We start from the raw sequence: 19,391 nt of genomic DNA, 5'->3' as shown, positions 1-19,391 counted from the left end.
TTGAGAGTCGACAGCAACTGATTCCAAATGCAAATGTCACACCTAGAATCAACTTCAGACCTTTTACCTGCTTAATTGATAATGAAATAACGAGGGAATAGCCCACACCTGTCCATGAAATAGCTTTTGAGTTGATAGTCCCATTACTTTTGGCCCCTTAAAAAGTGGGAGGCACATATAGAAACCGTTGTAATTCCTACACCGTTTTGGATGTAATTACCCTCAAATTAAATCTGAAAGTCTGCAGTTAAAGCACATCTTGTTTGTTTCATTTCAAAGCCATTGTGGTGGTGAATAGAGGCCAAAATATGAAAATTCTGTCAATGTCTCAATATTTATGCACCTGACTGTAGGTGGCATTACTACTATAGGCTATATTACTATATTACTACTGGAGGCACTACTATAGGGGGCATTACTACAGTGGACACTACTAATGGGGGCATTACTACAGGAGGCATTACTTCTGGGGGCACTACTACTGGGGGCATTACTACAGTGGGAATTACTACTGGAGGCACTACTATAGGGGGCACTACTAATGGGGGCATTACAACTGTAGGCACTACTATAGGGGGCATTACTACTTTGGGCACTACTATAGGGGGCATTACAACTGGGCACTATTATAGAGGCACTACTATAGGGGGCATTACTATTGGGGGCACTACTATTGGGGGCACTATTATAGGGGACATTACCAATGGGGGCACTACTACTGGGGGAATTAACACTGTGGGCATTACCACTGCTGGCACTAATAATGAGGGCACTGCATGGGGGGCACCACTTGGGGGGCCATTGTGTAAGGGGCACCACTGCTGTGGACATTGTATAAGGGGTACTACTACTATGAGCATTGTATTAGGGGCACTACTACTGTGGGCCTTGTGTTTAAGGGGCACTAATTTGGGCATTGTGTAAAAGGGACACCACTGTGTGTCATAACATGAATAAGGGACTACTGTGTGGCATAACTTCAATTGGGGATAATGTATTTTACAGGGCAGTACTGCTTGTGGCATAATGTATTATACAGGGCATTACTGCATGTGGCATAATGTGTTATAAAGGCCATTACTGCGTGTGGCATAATGTGCTATAATGGGCATTAGGCATTGCTGCATGTGGCATAATGTGTTATAAAGGGCATCACTGCATGTGGGGTAATGTGTTATAAAGGGCATTACTGCGTGTGTCATAATGTGTTATAAAGGGCATTACTGCATGTGGCATAATGTGTTATACAGGGCATTACTGTGTGTGGCATAATGTGTTATACAGGGCATTACTGCATGTAGCATAATGTGTTATAAAGGGCATTACTGTGTAAGACATACTGTGTAAGGCGCATTACTGCACATGGTAATTATTCGCCACGAGGTGAGAGCTTGGGGGAAGCCCAGCACCTTAGTAAGTGCTGGGCATGCCCCACAGTGTGATTTAATTGGGGGCATTCCGCAAGGACACGCCCCCATTCCGGAAGCATGCGCACAGAAGAACGCCATCTAAGAAAAGTTTTTTTTTTTTTTCCGGGGGGTGCAACTGGGAACTTTTGCCCTGAGCTCCGTATGGTCTAGAACCGGCCCTGGGAGTACAAACAAACCCCACACAGATTGGGCCCTAGCTTGAATAATGGGAGCTTAGTGTTGTCCCTTGGAGTGGAAAAGAGAGTCTGAAACGGGATGGGTACAGGATGCCGGCGGTCAAAATCCCGACGCCAGCACCACGACAGGGTTAGGATACCGACACTTGTTGGTAGGTATCCTAACCCTCCCTCCCCAGTGCCTGAACCTAACCTCCCCCCCTAGTGTCTAAACCTAACCTCCCCACCCCTCCTAGTGTTTAAACCTAACCCTTCACCCAACCCCGCTACTACCTAACTCTCCCCCCAACCCCGCTACTTACCTTCAGGATGCCGACGCCGCATCCCCTGTGTCGGGAGAACGTATCCCCTGAAATACATATGAGATATTTTAAATTCCCCAGCTAGCAGAAAGGATTCTGTAGTAATAACAGGACTGGCACTCAGACATTATTGTGAGGCATTTCCAGTGCTCTCTCTGTGTAGTTTGTATGTACTCCCCGTGCCATTATGGGTTTCCTCCTGGGTGCTCCAGTTTTCCTTCCACACTCCAAAAATACACTGGTAGGTTAATTGGCTTCTGACAAAAAATAATGAAGCCTAGTATGTATATATGTGTCCATGTGGTAGGGAATATAGGACCTGATTCAGACCCGCTCGCTAGGAGGCATTCGCTCGTAGCCAGCTGATTTTTGCATTGTGCTCATGCGTACGCATCGCAGTGCGAGAGATCGGGTGCGTTTGCTCGCTGCGCATAGACTGTCCAGCAGAGTGAGTGACAGGAGAAGCCTTGTGGGTGGTGACGGGGCTGGCCATTAAAAACGGGAGTGGAGGTGCGAATGCAGGCGTGCCTGAGCGCTCTCAACGCCATTTCAGAGTACACGTCACCAGGCTGGATTTTACACTGAAGTGCTTGCGGTAGGGTATGGTCTACCATAAGCGCTGCAATCGCATCCGATGGTTACCGATGGAGATGACATGGGCGCCTTAAGACAGGCTGGTGGGCGTCTGCATACACAATGCAATCGCACGCCAAGACATAGTGGACGTGCTAATGCCTTGCCGTGTGATCGCCTGCCTTCCCAAATTTGCATACACATTGAGAGAGCGAACGCATCTAGCGAGCGGGTCTGAATGAGGTCCATAGAGTGTAAGATCCACTGGGGCAGGGACTGGTGGGAATGACTGAAATATTCTCTGCGTAATATGCGTGCGCTATATAAATATCTGTTAATAATTTATAAAATGTAGAATAATAAATATAGTGATAATTAAATTGTTATCCATTTTTCTGTTACTAGAGAGAGACGGCAAAACTTAGGAGATAATTTTAGTCCTTTCTCAGTTAAACGCTTAATGACTGCAGAACCAGCTCTTAATTTCCTCAGGGACAGCAGCCGTGTAATAACTCCCTGGGGTTAGACACTGCAAAAATGAATAGAAATGAAAGAAGATTAAGCTTTCTAATGACAGAGAAACCAATCCAAACATCCAGAAAGTATGTTTATTAAGGCCGTTAATTCCAGCTGAGCACCTGCATACAGATATTATCTGCCAGGAAAGAGGAAATTGCAAATCAGAACTTGGAGTGTTCAGAAGCAGCTAAAGAAACTTGTGTGGAGTGGCTTAGGTATGTATGTACTACAATGCAGTCAGATATTAATATTGTCACATTATCCAGTTACCCCTTTTTCCTAATGTGGGGAACACACTCTGCCGAAGGATCGGGTGCCCGATTTGGTAAGTATGCGGCTGTGTAAGCATATAGGTCGGTCCGTCACCCGTACAAACAGGCAGATGTGCACGCTCCATGGTCAATTTGATATCTCTGTGAATGACGTGGTTCACAGATATATCGTGTGTGCTTACCGGCCTATCGTCTGGACAGTATATCGTTCGTCGGCTGTACAAACCATATATTGTACAGTGTGTACCCAGCATCACTCCTGCAAATTGTTGTTGCACATTAATGCATCTGCAGCAGTTTTTCGGATATATAGAATGTAGACAAGTTGTGCTCACTGGTACTTTTTGAAAAGGTTTTAAACTTCCTTTACAGGTTATTGCTATTACATTTATAGATGGTTGATTTTAGTGAGTGCTACTTCTGACACCTAAAGCCACCAGGGCTCTGATTCCCAAACAAGGTTGACAGTTAAAAATTCTAAAACGTAGCCACAAATTGCTGTAATATTATTATTATTAGTCCAGGTCCCTGGGAGTGCTTATTATAAATATTGTCAGGAACGGACCCTGGGTCTTCTGCCGAAAAGCTGGAAGTCAGGGAACTAGGATGTGGAGTGAGCAGTAATTGAGTGGGCTGTATGTAAGACTTCATAAGCCAGAGCCAGATGTTGGCAAGACCTGACCAACGGCGTGGAGTCTAGCTTACAGGGAGGTCTTCACCAGTGACCCCTCCAATTGGGATTTGGGCTTCTGCTGCACCCAGTAAGCAGGTCATGGCCCCTTGGTCAGGTATCTGGAACTAGCAAGAAGACTGAGTATGCTCGGAAGTATAGAGATGCAGGGTGTAAAGGAGACAGGACCGGATTAAAGGGGGGGCGACAGGGGTGATCGTCCCTGGGCCCCCACACCTGAAGGGCCCCCATGCCCAGCCATCAGGGTTAAAGTGAACCGGAGGAGACTGAACCAGTTCCGCCTCCTCCGTACACCTAACCCCGGTGCCGCACGGAGACACCAGTCGCCCGCCCGGCTCCCTTCCCACAGCGGCAGCCAGAGTCGGAGACTAGAGCTCACTCGTGAGCTCCAGCTTCCGGCTCATTCAGTGAACTATGGGAGAGACGTCATGCGTCTCTCCCATAGTGTAGAGGAGCAGCGCCAGCCGAGCGGATCAGAAGGCAGCGGGAGCGGGGCTTAAGGGAAGTATGATTTATTTATTTATTTATTTCTCTTTAGTGCAAGCGGCTTTTCCACTGCTGGGGGGGACATTACTACTGGGGGCATTACTACTGGGGAATTACTCGTGGGGGACATTACTACAGGGGACATTACTCGGGGGGGTATTCCTACAGGGGACATTACTCGGGGGGGGGGGGGGACATTACTACTGGTGCCACTACCACAGGGGGCATTACTACTGGTGCCACTACCACAGGGGGTACAACTACAGGGGTATTACTACTGAGGGCATTATTATTGGGCACACACAGGGGGCATGACTACTGGGGGCACAACTACAGGGGTATTACTGCTGGGGGTATTTATACAGGGGGCATTACTATTGGGAACACTACTACTGGGGGTATAAGTACAGGGGGCACTGCATAAGGGGCAACACTCCTGGGGGCACTACTACTGGGTGCACTGCATAAAGGGCACGTAATAGGGACCCCCACATGTTTGTTGCCCAGGGGCCCCCACAGACCTTAATCTGGCCCTGACTGGAGACTGGTACACAGACTGTGCAGCTGAAGTATCCAGACGCAGAGTAAGTACTGGAGAATGGCACACAGACTGTGTACTGAGGTGTAGTTGAAGTATCCAGATGCAGAGTAAGTACCGGAGTCTACTATTGGAGACTGGCACACTGAATATGCACTAAGGTGCAGCTGACGTATCCAGACGCAGGATAGCATCAGAGTAACACTAGATAAACTAATTAGGAAAAGACACGGGAGTAAACACTAGTGAATATCGCTGGGAACAAGCACTGGTAGATGCAGTGTGGAGCCTGGAATGATGCCACAGCAAACTGTCACTGGAAGTAGCAAAGTTGTTCAGGCAACTTCCTGTTCTTGGAGTCCAGCTATATACCTTTAGGTAGCTGTCCATTGGAGGAGAGAGTCAGCTGAGCTGCCAAGGCTACCATTGGATGAGAGACTGTTCAGGTGATACAACCAACATGGCTGCGCCCTTGACAGTCGCCGCAGGAACTCTGATGAGGAAGATTGCGTGGAAGTCACCTGGACTCCTGGGAGAATACTCTGCATGTCACCCATCGCTGCCCCAGGCGTCTGACAGCACTGCTAGTCAGGGGAAGCCAGCGCCGCGATGAGTAACAGCCAATCCCAGGCTGAACCCTGACAATTGTCCAGTGGTACTCCCCACTTTTTCAAAGGCAGTTATATCTCCTTACATAAGGTGTAGTTTCTGGGTAAGAAAGATGGTTAGGTCTTCTGAAATAGAACCCTACAGTATCTGTGGCTTCTGAAAAATGGTGATTTATCAGGATAATAAAAGCAGTATTTTAGATACATGAGCCATACATCCTCTGAGGCTGCTGAAAAAACCTGGAGATTTCAGGATCGTAAAACTACCCCTGATGAAGTCAAAATATTGCCAAAACGATTTGGGTTTTTTGAAATTAGAAGTGATTTTCAGCAGAAAGCTGTATTACTATTAATTTAAGAACAGTTTTAAACCTTTTTTATAAATACAATGTATCGGTTTTACAAAGAAAAGCTGATTACTACACAGTCGAGTCACATTATTATGACCACCTCCTACATTTGACGACGGCAGTGCGTAGCCCATGAAGTCGGGCAGCGCACTGGCATGTCACATGCCATGCGCTGGCTTGGTGGGTATATAAGGAGTGCCATAGGCTGTTTGCACACATCACTCGTTGCTGTCATGGGTAAAAGGGGCGATTTATCAGAGTTGCAAAAAGGGAAGATTATTGTCTTTCGGGCGAAGGGAGGCGTATTTCTGACACAGCGCAGTTTGTGAACTGTTCACGTGCTGCTGTGGTGAAGGTGTATCGTGACTGGACAAATGGCACCATTGAAGATAACCGAAGTGGAAACTGTGGAGCACCACATGCCATTAATGTGAGAGGTGAACGTCGGCTACGAAGGTGCGTGAGTGCCGACCGACACACTATACTGGAGCAGCTCCCCATCAAAATGAACCTGGGGGCGACCAGACGTGTGTCTAAAATTACAGTTCAGCGAACCCTGCTGCGTATGGGGCTCCACAGCAAACGGATGGTCACTGCACCTATGCTAACAAAAGTGCATCGGTGGAAAAGGCTTACATTTTTACGCCTGTATTGGAATTGGACCTCTGCTGATTGGTGAAGAGTTGCCTTCTCCGATGAGTCTCGTTTTTTGTTTCATCGAAGGGATAAACATTGGCGTGTCAGACAAGAAACATTGGAGAACAAACACCCTGCAACCATTGCTGGAAGAACACAAGCTGGTGGTGGCAGCATTATGGTCTGGAGAATGTTTTCATGGCATTCAGGGCACACTCATCCATGTGGAAGGCACCCTCAACCGATTTGGTTATGGATCCATCCTCGCAGAGCATGTACACCCATACATGATGATTGTCTTCCCTGAGGCGAATGGGATCTTCTAGAACACAGTTTCTGAAACTCGGTCCTCAGGACCCCAAACAGTGCATGTTTTGCAGGTCTCCTCACATAATTACTAGTGAAATAGTTAGCTGCACCTGTAGATCTTTTAAAATGTGTCAGTGAGTAATGAATACACCTGTGCACCTGCTGGGTGACCTGCAAAACGTGACCTGTGTGGGGTCCTGAGGACCGAGTTTGAGAACCACTGTTCTAGAATGACAACCCGACATGTCACACGGCTAGAAATATCAGACAGTGGTTGTACGAGCACGACTAAGACTTCCAAGTACTTCCCTGGCCCCCTAATTCCCCGGACTTGGTCCCACAGGTTCTCATTTGGGTTCATCTCAATCGTTGTGTTTGCTCTATGGCTCCACCTGCACCCTCCAGCAGTTGTGAGATGCACTGCAGTCAGCATGGCTCCAGATACCTGTGCCAACCTACCAGCACCTTATTGAGTCACTCCCAGCCTGTCTAGCTGCTGGCCTTGCTGCACACGCCTGTTACTCTGGCTATTAGCTGGTGGTCATAATAATGTGACTCCACTGTGTATTTATTGGGTGATCTTGGTGCGAGGGTTCTACACCTTATGAAAGGAGCTATAACTGCCTTTTTGAAAAAGTGGTGAGTACCACTGAACAATATTTATTTAAGTGCTCCCAAATTTGTTTTCGGACATACGGGTTCTTTTGACCAACAATTACCAATCCTAAGAAGCTGCTAATCTCTATTGTGTATATTCTTTTATTGTGTAAGTATTGTCAAATGTAGCGCAAATGTAGGACATCTGTATTTGAGATATATAATTCTCTCTACTATATGTACGCTATATTATGTGTGTGTGTGTGTATATATTAGGGGTGTGCACCGGCCACTTTTCGTGTTTTGTGTTTTGGTTTTGGATCTGGATCTTTCTTCGTGTTTTGGATCTGGATTGGTTTTGCCAAAACCACCCTTCCGTGTTTTGGGTTCTGGGTTTTGTGTTTTGGATCTGTATTTTTTTGAAAAAAAGCATAAAAACAGCTAAAATCACAGAATTTGTAGGTTTTTCTGCTCCTATGCTATTATTAACCTCAATAACCTTAATTTCCACTCATTTCCAGTCTATTCTGAACACCTCACACCTCACAATAGTGTTTTTATGTCCAAAAGGTTGCACCGAGGTAGCTGGATGACTATGCTAAGCGACACGAGTGGGCGGCACAAACACATGAAACATCTAGGCGTGAAACTGCAGTGGCAGACAGGATGGCAGTTTGAAAAACTAGGCCCCAAACTGTACATAATGCAAAGAAAAAAAAGAGGTGCAAGATGGAATTGTCCTTGGGCCCTCCCACCCACCCTTATGTTGTATAAACAGGACATGCACACTTTAACAAACCAATCATTTCAGCGCCAGGGTCTGCCACACAACTGTGGCTGAAATGATTGGTTCGTTTGGGCCCCCACAAAACAAGCTGGCAATTAATCTGTCCCTGCACAAACTGGCTCTACGGAGGCAAGATGTCATCCTCATCCTCCTCATCCACCGATTCCTCACCCTCTTCAGTGTGTACATCCTCATCCTCACAAAGTATTAATTCGTCCCTGCTGGAACCACAGGTCCCTCTGTACGTTCTGGAGGCTGGTCTCCCTGGAAGAGTTGATAATTCATTTTATGAACATCATCTTCTCCACATTTTGTGGAAGCAACCTCCTACGCCTTTCGCTGACAAGGTTCCCGGCTGCACTAAACACTCTTTCGGAGTACACACTGGAGGGGGGGCAACTCAGGTAAAATAGAGCCAGTTTGTACAGGGACCTCCAAATTGCTTCTTTTTCCTGCCAGTACAGGTACGGACTGTCTGACATGCCTACTTGGATGCTGTCACCGATGTGATCCTTTAACAGACAGACGCACGCTTGTCGCTGCTGCTTTAAGGATGCACGTGCGGCTACAGCCCACACATTTCACAAAGACCGAAAAAAAAAGAACAATATTTTAATTGTTTGTGTAGCACACTTTGAGGGTGTCACCACCCTTTAACAGACAGACGCACGCTTGTCGCTGCTGCTTTAAGGATGCAGGTGTGGCTACAGCCCACACAATTCACAAAGACAGAAAAAAGAAGAATATTTTTATTGTTTGTGTAGCACACTTTGAGGGTGTCACCACCCTTTAACAGACAGACGCACGCTTGTCGCTGCTGCTTTGAGGATGCAAGTGCGGCTACATCGCACACAAGTCACAAACACATAAAAAAAATAGTTTTTTATTTTTTGGAGCACTTTGAGAGTTACACCACCCTTTAACAGACAGACGCACGCTTGTCACTGCTGCTTTAAGGATGCAGGTGCGGCTACAGCCCACACATTTCACAAAGACCGAAAAAAAAAGAACAATATTTTAATTGTTTGTGTAGCACACTTTGAGGGTGTCACCACCCTTTAACAGACAGACGCACGCTTGTCGCTGCTGCTTTAAGGATGCAGGTGCGGCTACAGCCCACACAATTCACAAAGACAGAAAAAAGAAGAATATTTTTATTGTTTGTGTAGCACACTTTGAGGGTGTCACCACCCTTTAACAGACAGACGCACGCTTGTCGCTGCTGCTTTGAGGATGCAAGTGCGGCTACATCGCACACAAGTCACAAACACATAACAAAAATAGTTTTTTATTTTTTGGAGCACTTTGAGAGTTACACCACCCTTTAACAGACAGACGCACGCTTATCGCTGCTGCTTTAAGGATGCAGGTGCGGCTACAGCCTACACAATTCACAAAGACAGAAAAAAGAAGAAGAATATTTTTATTGTTTGTGTAGCACACTTTGAGGGTGTCACCACCCTTTAACAGACAGACGCACGCTTGTCGCTGCTGCTTTGAGGATGCAAGTGCGGCTACATCGCACACAAGTCACAAACACATTAAAAAAATATATATATTTTTTGGAGCACTTTGAGAGTTACAACACCCTTTAACAGACCGACGCACGCTTGTCGCTGCTGCTTTGAGGATGCAAGTGCGGCTACAGCCCACACAATTCACAAAGACAGAAAAAAAAAGAACAATATTTTAATTGTTTGTGTAGCACACTTTGAGGGTGTCACCACCCTTTAACAGACAGACGCACACTTGTCGCTGCTGCTTTGAGGATGCAGGTGGAATCTAGACGGGATTTGGAACCGAGGACACACTACCTCCATCAATTGTCTAAATCCCACTGCACTAATGGCGGATACCGGACGCACGTCTAACACCAACATAGCAGTCAAGGCCTCAGTTATACGTTTTGCTTCAGGATGACTGCTGTCGTACTTCATCCTCATCGCTAGGGACTGTTGGAGGGTCAATTGTTTAGTAAAAGTAGTGATGTTCCTACTTCCTCTCTGGGATGATGAACAACTCCCAGCAGCAGCAACAGCACTAGGAGGAAGTGGTTCTTGATCTTTCCCTATTTTATTTTTATCGGAGAAAGTTTGGTCCTCCATTTATGTTATATTGATATATACGTGCGGCTAAAGCGCATACAAACACAGAAAATATTTTTTTATTTTTGCTGGAGAGTAGTGCACTTTGTGGGTTACACCACCCTTTAAGAAATGAGCCAGCCGGCTCTTTACTTATGGGACACAGGCGCACGCTTGGCGCTGCTCCTTTGTTGATGCACGTGCAGCCACAGTGCACACAAGTCACAAACACAGAAAATATATATTTTTTGGTTTTGGAGTGTACTTTGGGGGCTACAGAACCCTTTAACGGTCAAGCCAGCTGGCCCTTTACTTATGACACAGGCGCACGCTTGGCACTACTTTGTTGATGCACGTGCGGCTACTGCGCACACAATTCACAAACACAGAAAATAATTATTTTTTTGGTTTGGACTGGAGTATACTTTGGGGGTTACAGCACCCTTTAACGGTCAAGCCAGCCGGCCCTTTACTTATGACACAGGCGCACGCTTGGCACTACTTTGTTGATGCACGTGCGGCTACTGCGCACACAATTCACAAACACAGAAAATAATTTTTTTTTTGGTTTGGACTGGAGTGTTCTTTCGGGGGCTACAGCACCCTTAACGGTCAAGCCAGCCGGCCCTTTACTTATGACACAGGCGCACGCTTGGCACTACTTTGTTGATGCACGTGCGGCTACTGCGCACACAATTCACAAACACAGAAAATAATTTTTTTTTTGGTTTGGACTGGAGTGTACTTTGGGGGTTACAGCACCCTTTAACGGTCAAGCCAGCCGGCCCTTTACTTATGACACAGGCGCACGCTTGGCACTACTTTGTTGATGCACGTGCGGCTACTGCGCACACAATTCACAAACACAGAAAATAATTTTTTTTTTGGTTTGGACTGGAGTGTACTTTGGGGGTTACAGCACCCTTTAACGGTCAAGCCAGCCGGCCCTTTACTTATGACACAGGCGCACGCTTGGCACTACTTTGTTGATGCACGTGCGGCTACTGCGCACACAATTCACAAACACAGAAAATATATTATTTTTTTAGCACTTGGGGGGAGCACCCCTGATGGACAGAGCACCCCCTGGACAACAGTACAGCACCCCTTTAGGACTGGGACACTGCACAGGACTTTGGAGTGGACACAGCCCCTATGGAGAACTGACTGCACAACACAGTCCAGCCAGCCCCTATGGACTTTGAAGTAGTGGACACAGCCCCTATTAACAACAGCAGCACAGCACAACACAGCCAGCCCCTATGGACTTTGAAGTAGTGAACAACAGCAGCACTACACTACACTACACAGCCCAGCCAGCCCTAACTCCCACCCTCCCTCTTCACTGTCCACAGCCGAGTGAGAAAATGGCGCCGACGCGGGTACCTTATATAGGATCCAAAACCCGCGAGACTCGGAAGGCGGGATGATGACGTTTTGCCTCGATTTCAGATCCGAGTCAGGCTCGGATCGGACTCGGATCGGGGGGGTTCGGATTTCAGAAATCCGAACCCGCTCACCCCTAATATATATATATATATATCTCTTCTGGCGCTTGTTTGGCTTGAATTTATACTGCTCCCTCCCCCAAGATGGGGCATATGCAATACCAGACAGAGCAGGACAACCAAAAAACTGCTTGTGTGGACATTGCAGGGACAGCGTGGTTACACAACCACCAGAGCCGTAACTAGACTTATTGTTGCCCTGTGCCAGAAAGTTCATTGGCGCCTCCCTCATTTTTCAAAGGGACATGATGCACCCAAAAAAGGGCCAGGACTTCATGGGGAAGGGCCAGGAAAGAGATAGGAGAGGCCAGGAGATGCTGGGGATGAAATAAGAGGAAGCTACAAGCAAGAATGATAATAAACAGAAATTTGACATGCCCAAACAGCGCCCCCTGACCTGTGGTACCCTGTGCGACGGCACCGGCCGCACTACCCTAGCTACGGCCCTGACCACCACTGTCCCTTACTTGATTTTTCCTGCATAGCAGAAAAAAGTAAGGAAAAATTTATGATAATTGCAATAATATTGTCCGAAAATACTGAGGCCAATAGCGTGATTATTGCTAAATAGACCCTAAGTCTCTGACTACTGAAATAATTAAAGCGCCACACACTGCTAATATCAAGGTATATACGTATATACTGCCACTTGTCTTTGGTAGGATTACTCTTTTTCAGCTTTGTGTCACTTTAAACTTTGCACCACTTTAGTGTTTCCCTGATACTGCATTAAAAAATAATCAATATTTAAGATGATTGATCTTCTTTGTAGCTGTTTTCCTTGGAGGTTACTGGAGTGAAGAGAAAATGCTTGTTATTTATAGAGGCGTGATAATAATTACTGATCTCTGCTCAGCTCCCCTTAAAGGTAATGGTAATATTGTCGGCATCCCTGGGGATCTAAGAAATAATTTTACCGGTCAAAAGCCAACATTCACTTTACTCCTATCTGATGCACTCATGTATACACAATGGTCCACATCCCAATATCATTGCTTTAGAGCTAAAGAAAAACATTGTTCAAAGCTGTATTTTACATTACTTTTGTATGGATGGTACAGGCTAGGTAGACCCACGTCACGCAGATCACGTAGCTCTGACGGCCTGATTCAGCATTGCACGCAAGTACAAAGCTGAATGCATATTCCCCGATTACCGGGAATCTGCGCAGGAGCCGTTCTGCACATGTTCAGAATGTGGCCCCCGTTTTCTGGGAGTGGCAAGGCCAGGTTTTGCGTCCACGGACGCAGTTTCCTGGCCTCACAAGCTGGCCAGTCCGCGTAAGCGGAGTCTTACTCAGCTGGCCGGCGCCGTCCACCATCCCATGATCCCACGTTGGTTGCAGTGCCGGGATGGCAAATAGAGCAGGGGGTTGTCGGACACCTCCTGCTGCATTTGCATATTTACAAGGACGGAATTGCACAGCTGCTTGTGTGCGGCTTTGCAATTATGTCCTCTGCTGGCTCAGTCCCTGATACATATAAAATAATATTACAGCCCTTGTGTTTGGTACATTATAAAATATCAGATTGTTCCTTTCACATTTTTGTCATGCGAGTCGTGCTTCATTGCTTGTTTTCAATAATATATAACACACTGTCTCCTGTATTTATATTTGGGTTTATAGTTATACTGATTATATCAGTGGTTCCCAATCTGGGTGCTGTGGCACCAATGGGTGCCTTGGGGTTACTTGCATGGGGTGCCTTGGGTTGGAGGTCCAGAACAAATAAAATAATTTTTAGTCAGTGTGATAGGCAAAACCAGTGCTGGCTGCTGCCAATTACAAAATATGTGGACAAAAAAAAAGTGGCTCCCTGTCCACCACCACGTGACTGAGCCTAAGGGTGACTTCTAAGCACAATTGACTTCATTTAAGTTTTGCTGAATTTCTCAATAAGAAACTTTTGCCCCAGGGGTGCTGTGGAAACAAAATGCTGATACTCCAGGGCGCCGTGATTCTACAAAGTTTGGGAACCGCTGGCTTATATGCAACAATGTATTTTTGGTAAAGCAATTCTAAGTTTCATATGATCACAATATCAACAAGTTTTACATGACACTATTTTATTTAGTTTTGTTCTTGCCACAGATTGAACGTTATTTTGCTCATTTCTCCTAGCTAATTAGGGTCAGTGACATCGGTGTACAGTATGAGAATTGCAAGGCACTGCATGCAAGACATACAGGTCTATTTACTAAGCAGTGTTAGGAGACAGAGTGAAAAGTGATAAGGTGCCAGCCAATCAGCTCCCAACTGTCATTTTTCAAACACAGCCTGTGAGACGGCAGTTAGGAGCTGATTGGCTGGCACCTTATCACTTTTCACTCTGTCTCCTAACACTGCTTAGTAAATAGACTCCTAAGTCATATACAAATGTATGTATGTGTTATGTAGAACTAAACTGCGCTCTTGGCGTTGTGGAAATACAAGACCCCCGCATGCTGTGACTTGTGGTGCCGCAGCAGCTGCCTCAGCCTATTTTTAACGTATTACAAAAAATATTAGTATTGTAATAACTTTTGTTGTTATATTTATCCTCTTCTGTATTATATGAGCATATAGCTTTCTACAATCTGTAGCTGTCACTGATGGTCATGTGCAATGCAGAGCTTAGGCCCCACTGGGCGCCTCGATTTGTGCTGGTGGACCTACATTTTTAATGTAACCACAAAACCAAAAGATATATATATTTAATATTACCCACTAAAAGTCCCAATTACTAAACTTTTATTAATTGTACACTGTATAACTGCTATTGAGAAACATATTGTTGGGGTCCTCTTACAGAATTCATAAAGGGGCATAACCATTTAGCTGCAGGGTTAATTATCAGCCCGGACCATTCAGTTCAAAGGTCCTGTATTCCTGTATGTAATGCTGATTTTTTTTTTTTTTCCTCCTGAGGCTGCGAGGGAAAAATCAGCATTTAGTGCAGCCTCTGGGGTTTCATGCGCGGGAGATACCAGCAATTTATGCGGAATCTATGGGTTATTACTACACGTTACTCCAGGGTTTACCGGGCTGGGAAATGCTGAATAATTGAATAGTACTGGGCATGAAACCCGGAGCTTTTCCCTGCATGGTAAACCCCGCCCAAAATGTAATATGCCCCAAGTCATACAATAAAACAAAAGAGCAAACTGAGTTCTAACTATGTAGTGTATTTAGGACCAGTACAGTAATCTTTATTAACTTTATTAATTTATTTGCAATTTTTTTTAAAACTTTATTAGGATTCTTCTTAACTAGCAAAATAGGATGTGCATGAAAAAATGTAGTCTTTGCTATCTCTTGTTCTGGCACCATCTTCCCAAAGACATCGCCGGAAAGATGGCGCCATCCGCAGGGTATGGAGGGTGTGAAGGCACTGCATGGCATAGTGGATATTCTGCTCTGAGTGCAGGGTGTGTGGCATTTGCCCCCCTTGACCCATGGGGCAGAGTGCACCGCATGCCCTGCAATTGGTGAGATTAGTGAAATGAGATGGATACAGTACATTTATAGGTAGATTTCTTGCCATGTGACATACAGCACATGCTCATTTCCATTCGGCAAAAGCAGCTGACTTGTGCACCAGCTCTGAACTGCCTGAGATCGGGTCTCATCCTGTACATTTAATGGGACCAGTTTTGGTCCTCTATGTTGCACTTTGGGAGAAAGGAATAATGCATTTGCTGACACACACCAGCAACATAATAAAATGTATAATGCGCACAAAAATAGTGTCATCTGTAATTATCTGCACCTGTAAAGATTTCCCCCGGCTCTCTGGACATCATTGCACACTTTTACTGTGCACAGACAGCTCCCAAGAGCGTAGAGTAGGCTCATAATGGGCAGACCATTTCGGTGCACCTGTGCAAAACCAAGCAGTGCTTTATTGCAGATCAGCTAAACTTAGGAATTTACCTATGTAAAAGGTAACAAAAAAATCTTTTTCCACTGAGATGAATCACAAACTCCTTTAAAATCTACATGTCCACCACGTACTACTGCAGAAATGCAACTTAACCTGAAAAGAATGACTGACTGAACTGCACCTATCACTGGCACCCAGTGGAGGCAGCCATTTTGTAGGCGGAGCCAGTAATTATGAGAACAGTGCAGTCTATTCATTTCACTTCAGTTTAGTCAGCAAACAATATCAGCCAAGTATTACTAAACCGTTTTAATATAAAGTTTCAGTACACATCCCCTAAGAAGGCGCCTTCCTTTCCTTTCCCTTACTCTTGTGCTTGTGTTTTGCAGGCTCCAGCTTCTGGGTAGCAGTCCTGGACGGCAACGTGGTCGGAATAGTGGCAGCAAGAGGCAACGAAGAAGACAATGTAGTTGAACTACGCCGGATGTCTGTAGATTCGAACTACCGTGGGAAGGGCATTGCCAAAGCCTTAGGCCGTAAGGTCCTGGAGTTTGCAATGTTAAACCACTACTCCTCCGTTGTGCTCGGAACGACAGCTGTGAAAATTGCAGCTCACAAGTTGTACGAGTCCTTGGGGTTCAAGCACGTGGGTGTCGTGGAGCATCACACTGTTCCCGGGATGACGCACTCATTGCTGGAGAGAATGTTTTTCCAACTCCGCTACCATCGCTACTGTCTCCAGCTACGTGAAGAATAAAAGGAACTCTGCCTGCCCCTTCCCTCTCCTTTCATTCACGTGTAACCCATCGCTGCAATGATAGCAAATATTTTTCTTTACGAGTCAATGTCCCCTTCTTGTAGTTAATTTTAATCCTGATTACAGAATGTACCACAGTCCCTCGCTGTGAGATGGAAGCAGTGTTAGCCTCGTCCTCACTCCTGCAGTATTAACTGTCCGGTTAGGGTGGGTGTCCTATCGGTTACATGGAGCTTACCTGGGTGTTGCAACTACATAAGCACATGAACCGGAGTACTGGCCTGGTGTAAATACTACTGTATAGTTAAAAAAAAAATTTTTTTTTTTTAATGACAATGAATCGCCATTCAGGTAGGAATATCAAATTAACCGGAAAGCAATGTATTACACCAGTGAAGTGTGCTAATTAGTTAATCTGTTTGCAAGACAGTGTGAATACTGATGCTTGGTACAATGCATGAACGGGAAGTGTCTGCACGTACTGACACAACACCGCCAATGAGGCAATGAGGTTGCACTTATTTGGATGCGCTGGATAATGTTGCCAAATCTCTGAATGGACATCAGTGCATCCAGTTTCTGTGACCTTCCCCAGATGTCATACTGTTTTTTTTTTTTTTTTAAAGCCAGCCAGCAGACAACCTGTTACATCCAAACTGAGCCCATTTGTATATTGATATTCTGTAGATTATAAACGAATCTACCATTCCTAAGGTCATGGCGCTACTTGCAATCGGGACCCGGAGTCCAAATGTGCATTGAGGGGTTCTGTAAGTTCACTCCCATTCTCTGGCTCATACTGATGATGTCATTGAAGCACAAGAGAAACTAAGGTTACATTACCATGGCAATGCATTTGCACAGTCGAGTAAAAGAGAAAAATATAGATATATTTTTTAGGGGAGGAATGTATAGACACCAGTCAGCTCCTTATTCATGTGATGTATATAACAAAAAACTACTTTGCGGATACCCTTGTAATTGTAACTGCTTTAAATATGTTATCTGAATTCTGACTTGTCTAATGCAAAGAGCAATGCAAAGCAGATTTGGCATGTGTCTGTACTTGGTATGTATGTACAGTGTCTGCCAAAACACTTAATCCAAGTCAGTGGCATCTCCTGTCTTGAAATGTATAGATTTTTCTAACCTGTTTGGGAATAGAATTTTGCATGGAGTATGTATAGGGGTCACCGGGTAGCTTTTTAATTTTAAAAGGAAAAAATGCAAAAAAAAATGTGCAATGTTATTAATTTAGATTTAGTATTCATATTTTTAGAGAATGCATTTCTATACTATAGTAGGCTAGTTACTGCATTTTATTTCTTACTGCAAATAATCATCAACCTTTATACAGATGTAGGTATAGTAGTGACATTTGCCAGGCAACCAATAAAAGGGACATTTATAAAAAAAAAACAGCCTATAAGAGAAATTAGAGTAACAGCCAATGCTAGAATGGATCATGGTATTCTCCAATAACTCACATTTTTGTTACTCCACTTTCATAAATGTCCCCCAAAGGCTTTAAGACATGCACTGAATGTATACCATTTACAGGGCTTGAATTGTTTGCCAATGATAAATATGTTCTATGTACCAGGAATCTTGTATTCAAATGTATAAAAAGAGGCCATAGGATTATATACTAAAATATGATCTGAAACGTCATATATGCCACATAAACTATGTAATTGAAAAAAAAACAGCTAGTACTAATTATATGAAATTAACATTCAAAAAATCTATCTCCTAAAAGCAGCAATCTCATGGGAAAACAAAGGTTGTTTTTTTTGTTTTTCTTTTACATAACTGACCGTGGCAGAACATTAACTGAATCTTGGTAAATATGTAGTTTGTTTAATCATGCTGCTATTAATCATTTATAATTCTGCATGGACTACCATGGCAAATACAGAGATGGACGGTAATGCAATTTCACGCAGATCGAGCGATTGTTTGCCATTGCGCATGCATCGCAGTGCGCGAAGGCAGCTCTACGAGCGCACTGCGATCACGCAGGCCATGGAGACCCATCACAGAGTGATTGACAGGAAGTGAGTGTTTGGGGTGTTGATGGGGGGGCTGCAAAAAGCAGGTGTGCCTGTCCATTTAAACCCAATTACATGGGCGTGCATAAATTAGCCACTGCAATTACATATGCATCTCTGCATGTCAGAAGAGCTCCCTAGGCTGCGGCAGGTCAGACATTCCACAAGGGTAAGATGGCCGCTGATGTCCGTTGATGTTACCGATATTTACGTGGGTATGCGTCGTCGCATGCATGCAAGAAGGCAGCAGTGGGCGTCTGTATGCTCGGGTGGTCTTTGCTAACAGCATATTTTTGCTGCTGCGATGCATATGAAATCGCGTCTACGATTGCATTGGTGTCCATTTCTGAATCAGGCCCACAGTCACATGCTCATGATATAGTAAGCTTTGGAACGCTTCCCTGTGCTCTGTGTACTGTAAATCCTCCAAACTTCTCCCCCCTCTGCTTTCACATGACATGCTGAGAGCCTGTGTATGACTGACTGCCATTTTTGTCTGCCCCTAGAGAGATTTTGAAAAGGAGATAATGATTTGAAGAAAATTACTATATAAGATACTTAAAAGGTACTTTAACTTGCTATTTACAAATAATAATAATAATAATAATAATAAACCTTGTATTTGGGATTGCTGCTTTAACACATACAGATAATTTCAGAGGGAGTGACTACTGTTAACTTCAGATTTAAGATTGCTCTTGTAATTTTGACAATAGTGGTCTTAAAAAAATTACTTTAGACAGTTGGATATATAGTTAAAGAATAAAATAAACCAAAACTTAACATTTAGCTTTGGGTGTTGTTCACTATGTTTAGATATAATAACAAGTTTATCTATTATACGTTTTGGGAAG

At 44.7% G+C, this 19,391-nt stretch overlaps 1 protein-coding gene across 1 annotated transcript in view; it reads left to right on the top strand.

Moving 5' to 3' along the window:
• ASPNAT (aspartate N-acetyltransferase) overlaps positions 1-19,069 on the top strand; it is a 55,009-nt gene extending 35,940 nt beyond the window's left edge. Inside the window, exon 3 of the mRNA XM_088454976.1 lies at positions 16,119-19,069. Coding sequence (XP_088311102.1) covers positions 16,119-16,486 — 368 coding nt within the window. The 3' untranslated portion in view covers positions 16,487-19,069. The remainder of the gene's footprint in view (positions 1-16,118) is intronic.
• Positions 19,070-19,391: the final 322 nt, after the last annotated feature.

The sequence above is a fragment of the Taudactylus pleione genome, unplaced genomic scaffold (assembly GCF_031769625.1).
Source record: "Taudactylus pleione unplaced genomic scaffold, aTauple2 ptg000638l, whole genome shotgun sequence".
NCBI classification, from domain to species: Eukaryota; Metazoa; Chordata; class Amphibia; order Anura; family Myobatrachidae; genus Taudactylus; species Taudactylus pleione.
This window is presented reverse-complemented; position numbering and strand designations above follow the sequence as displayed.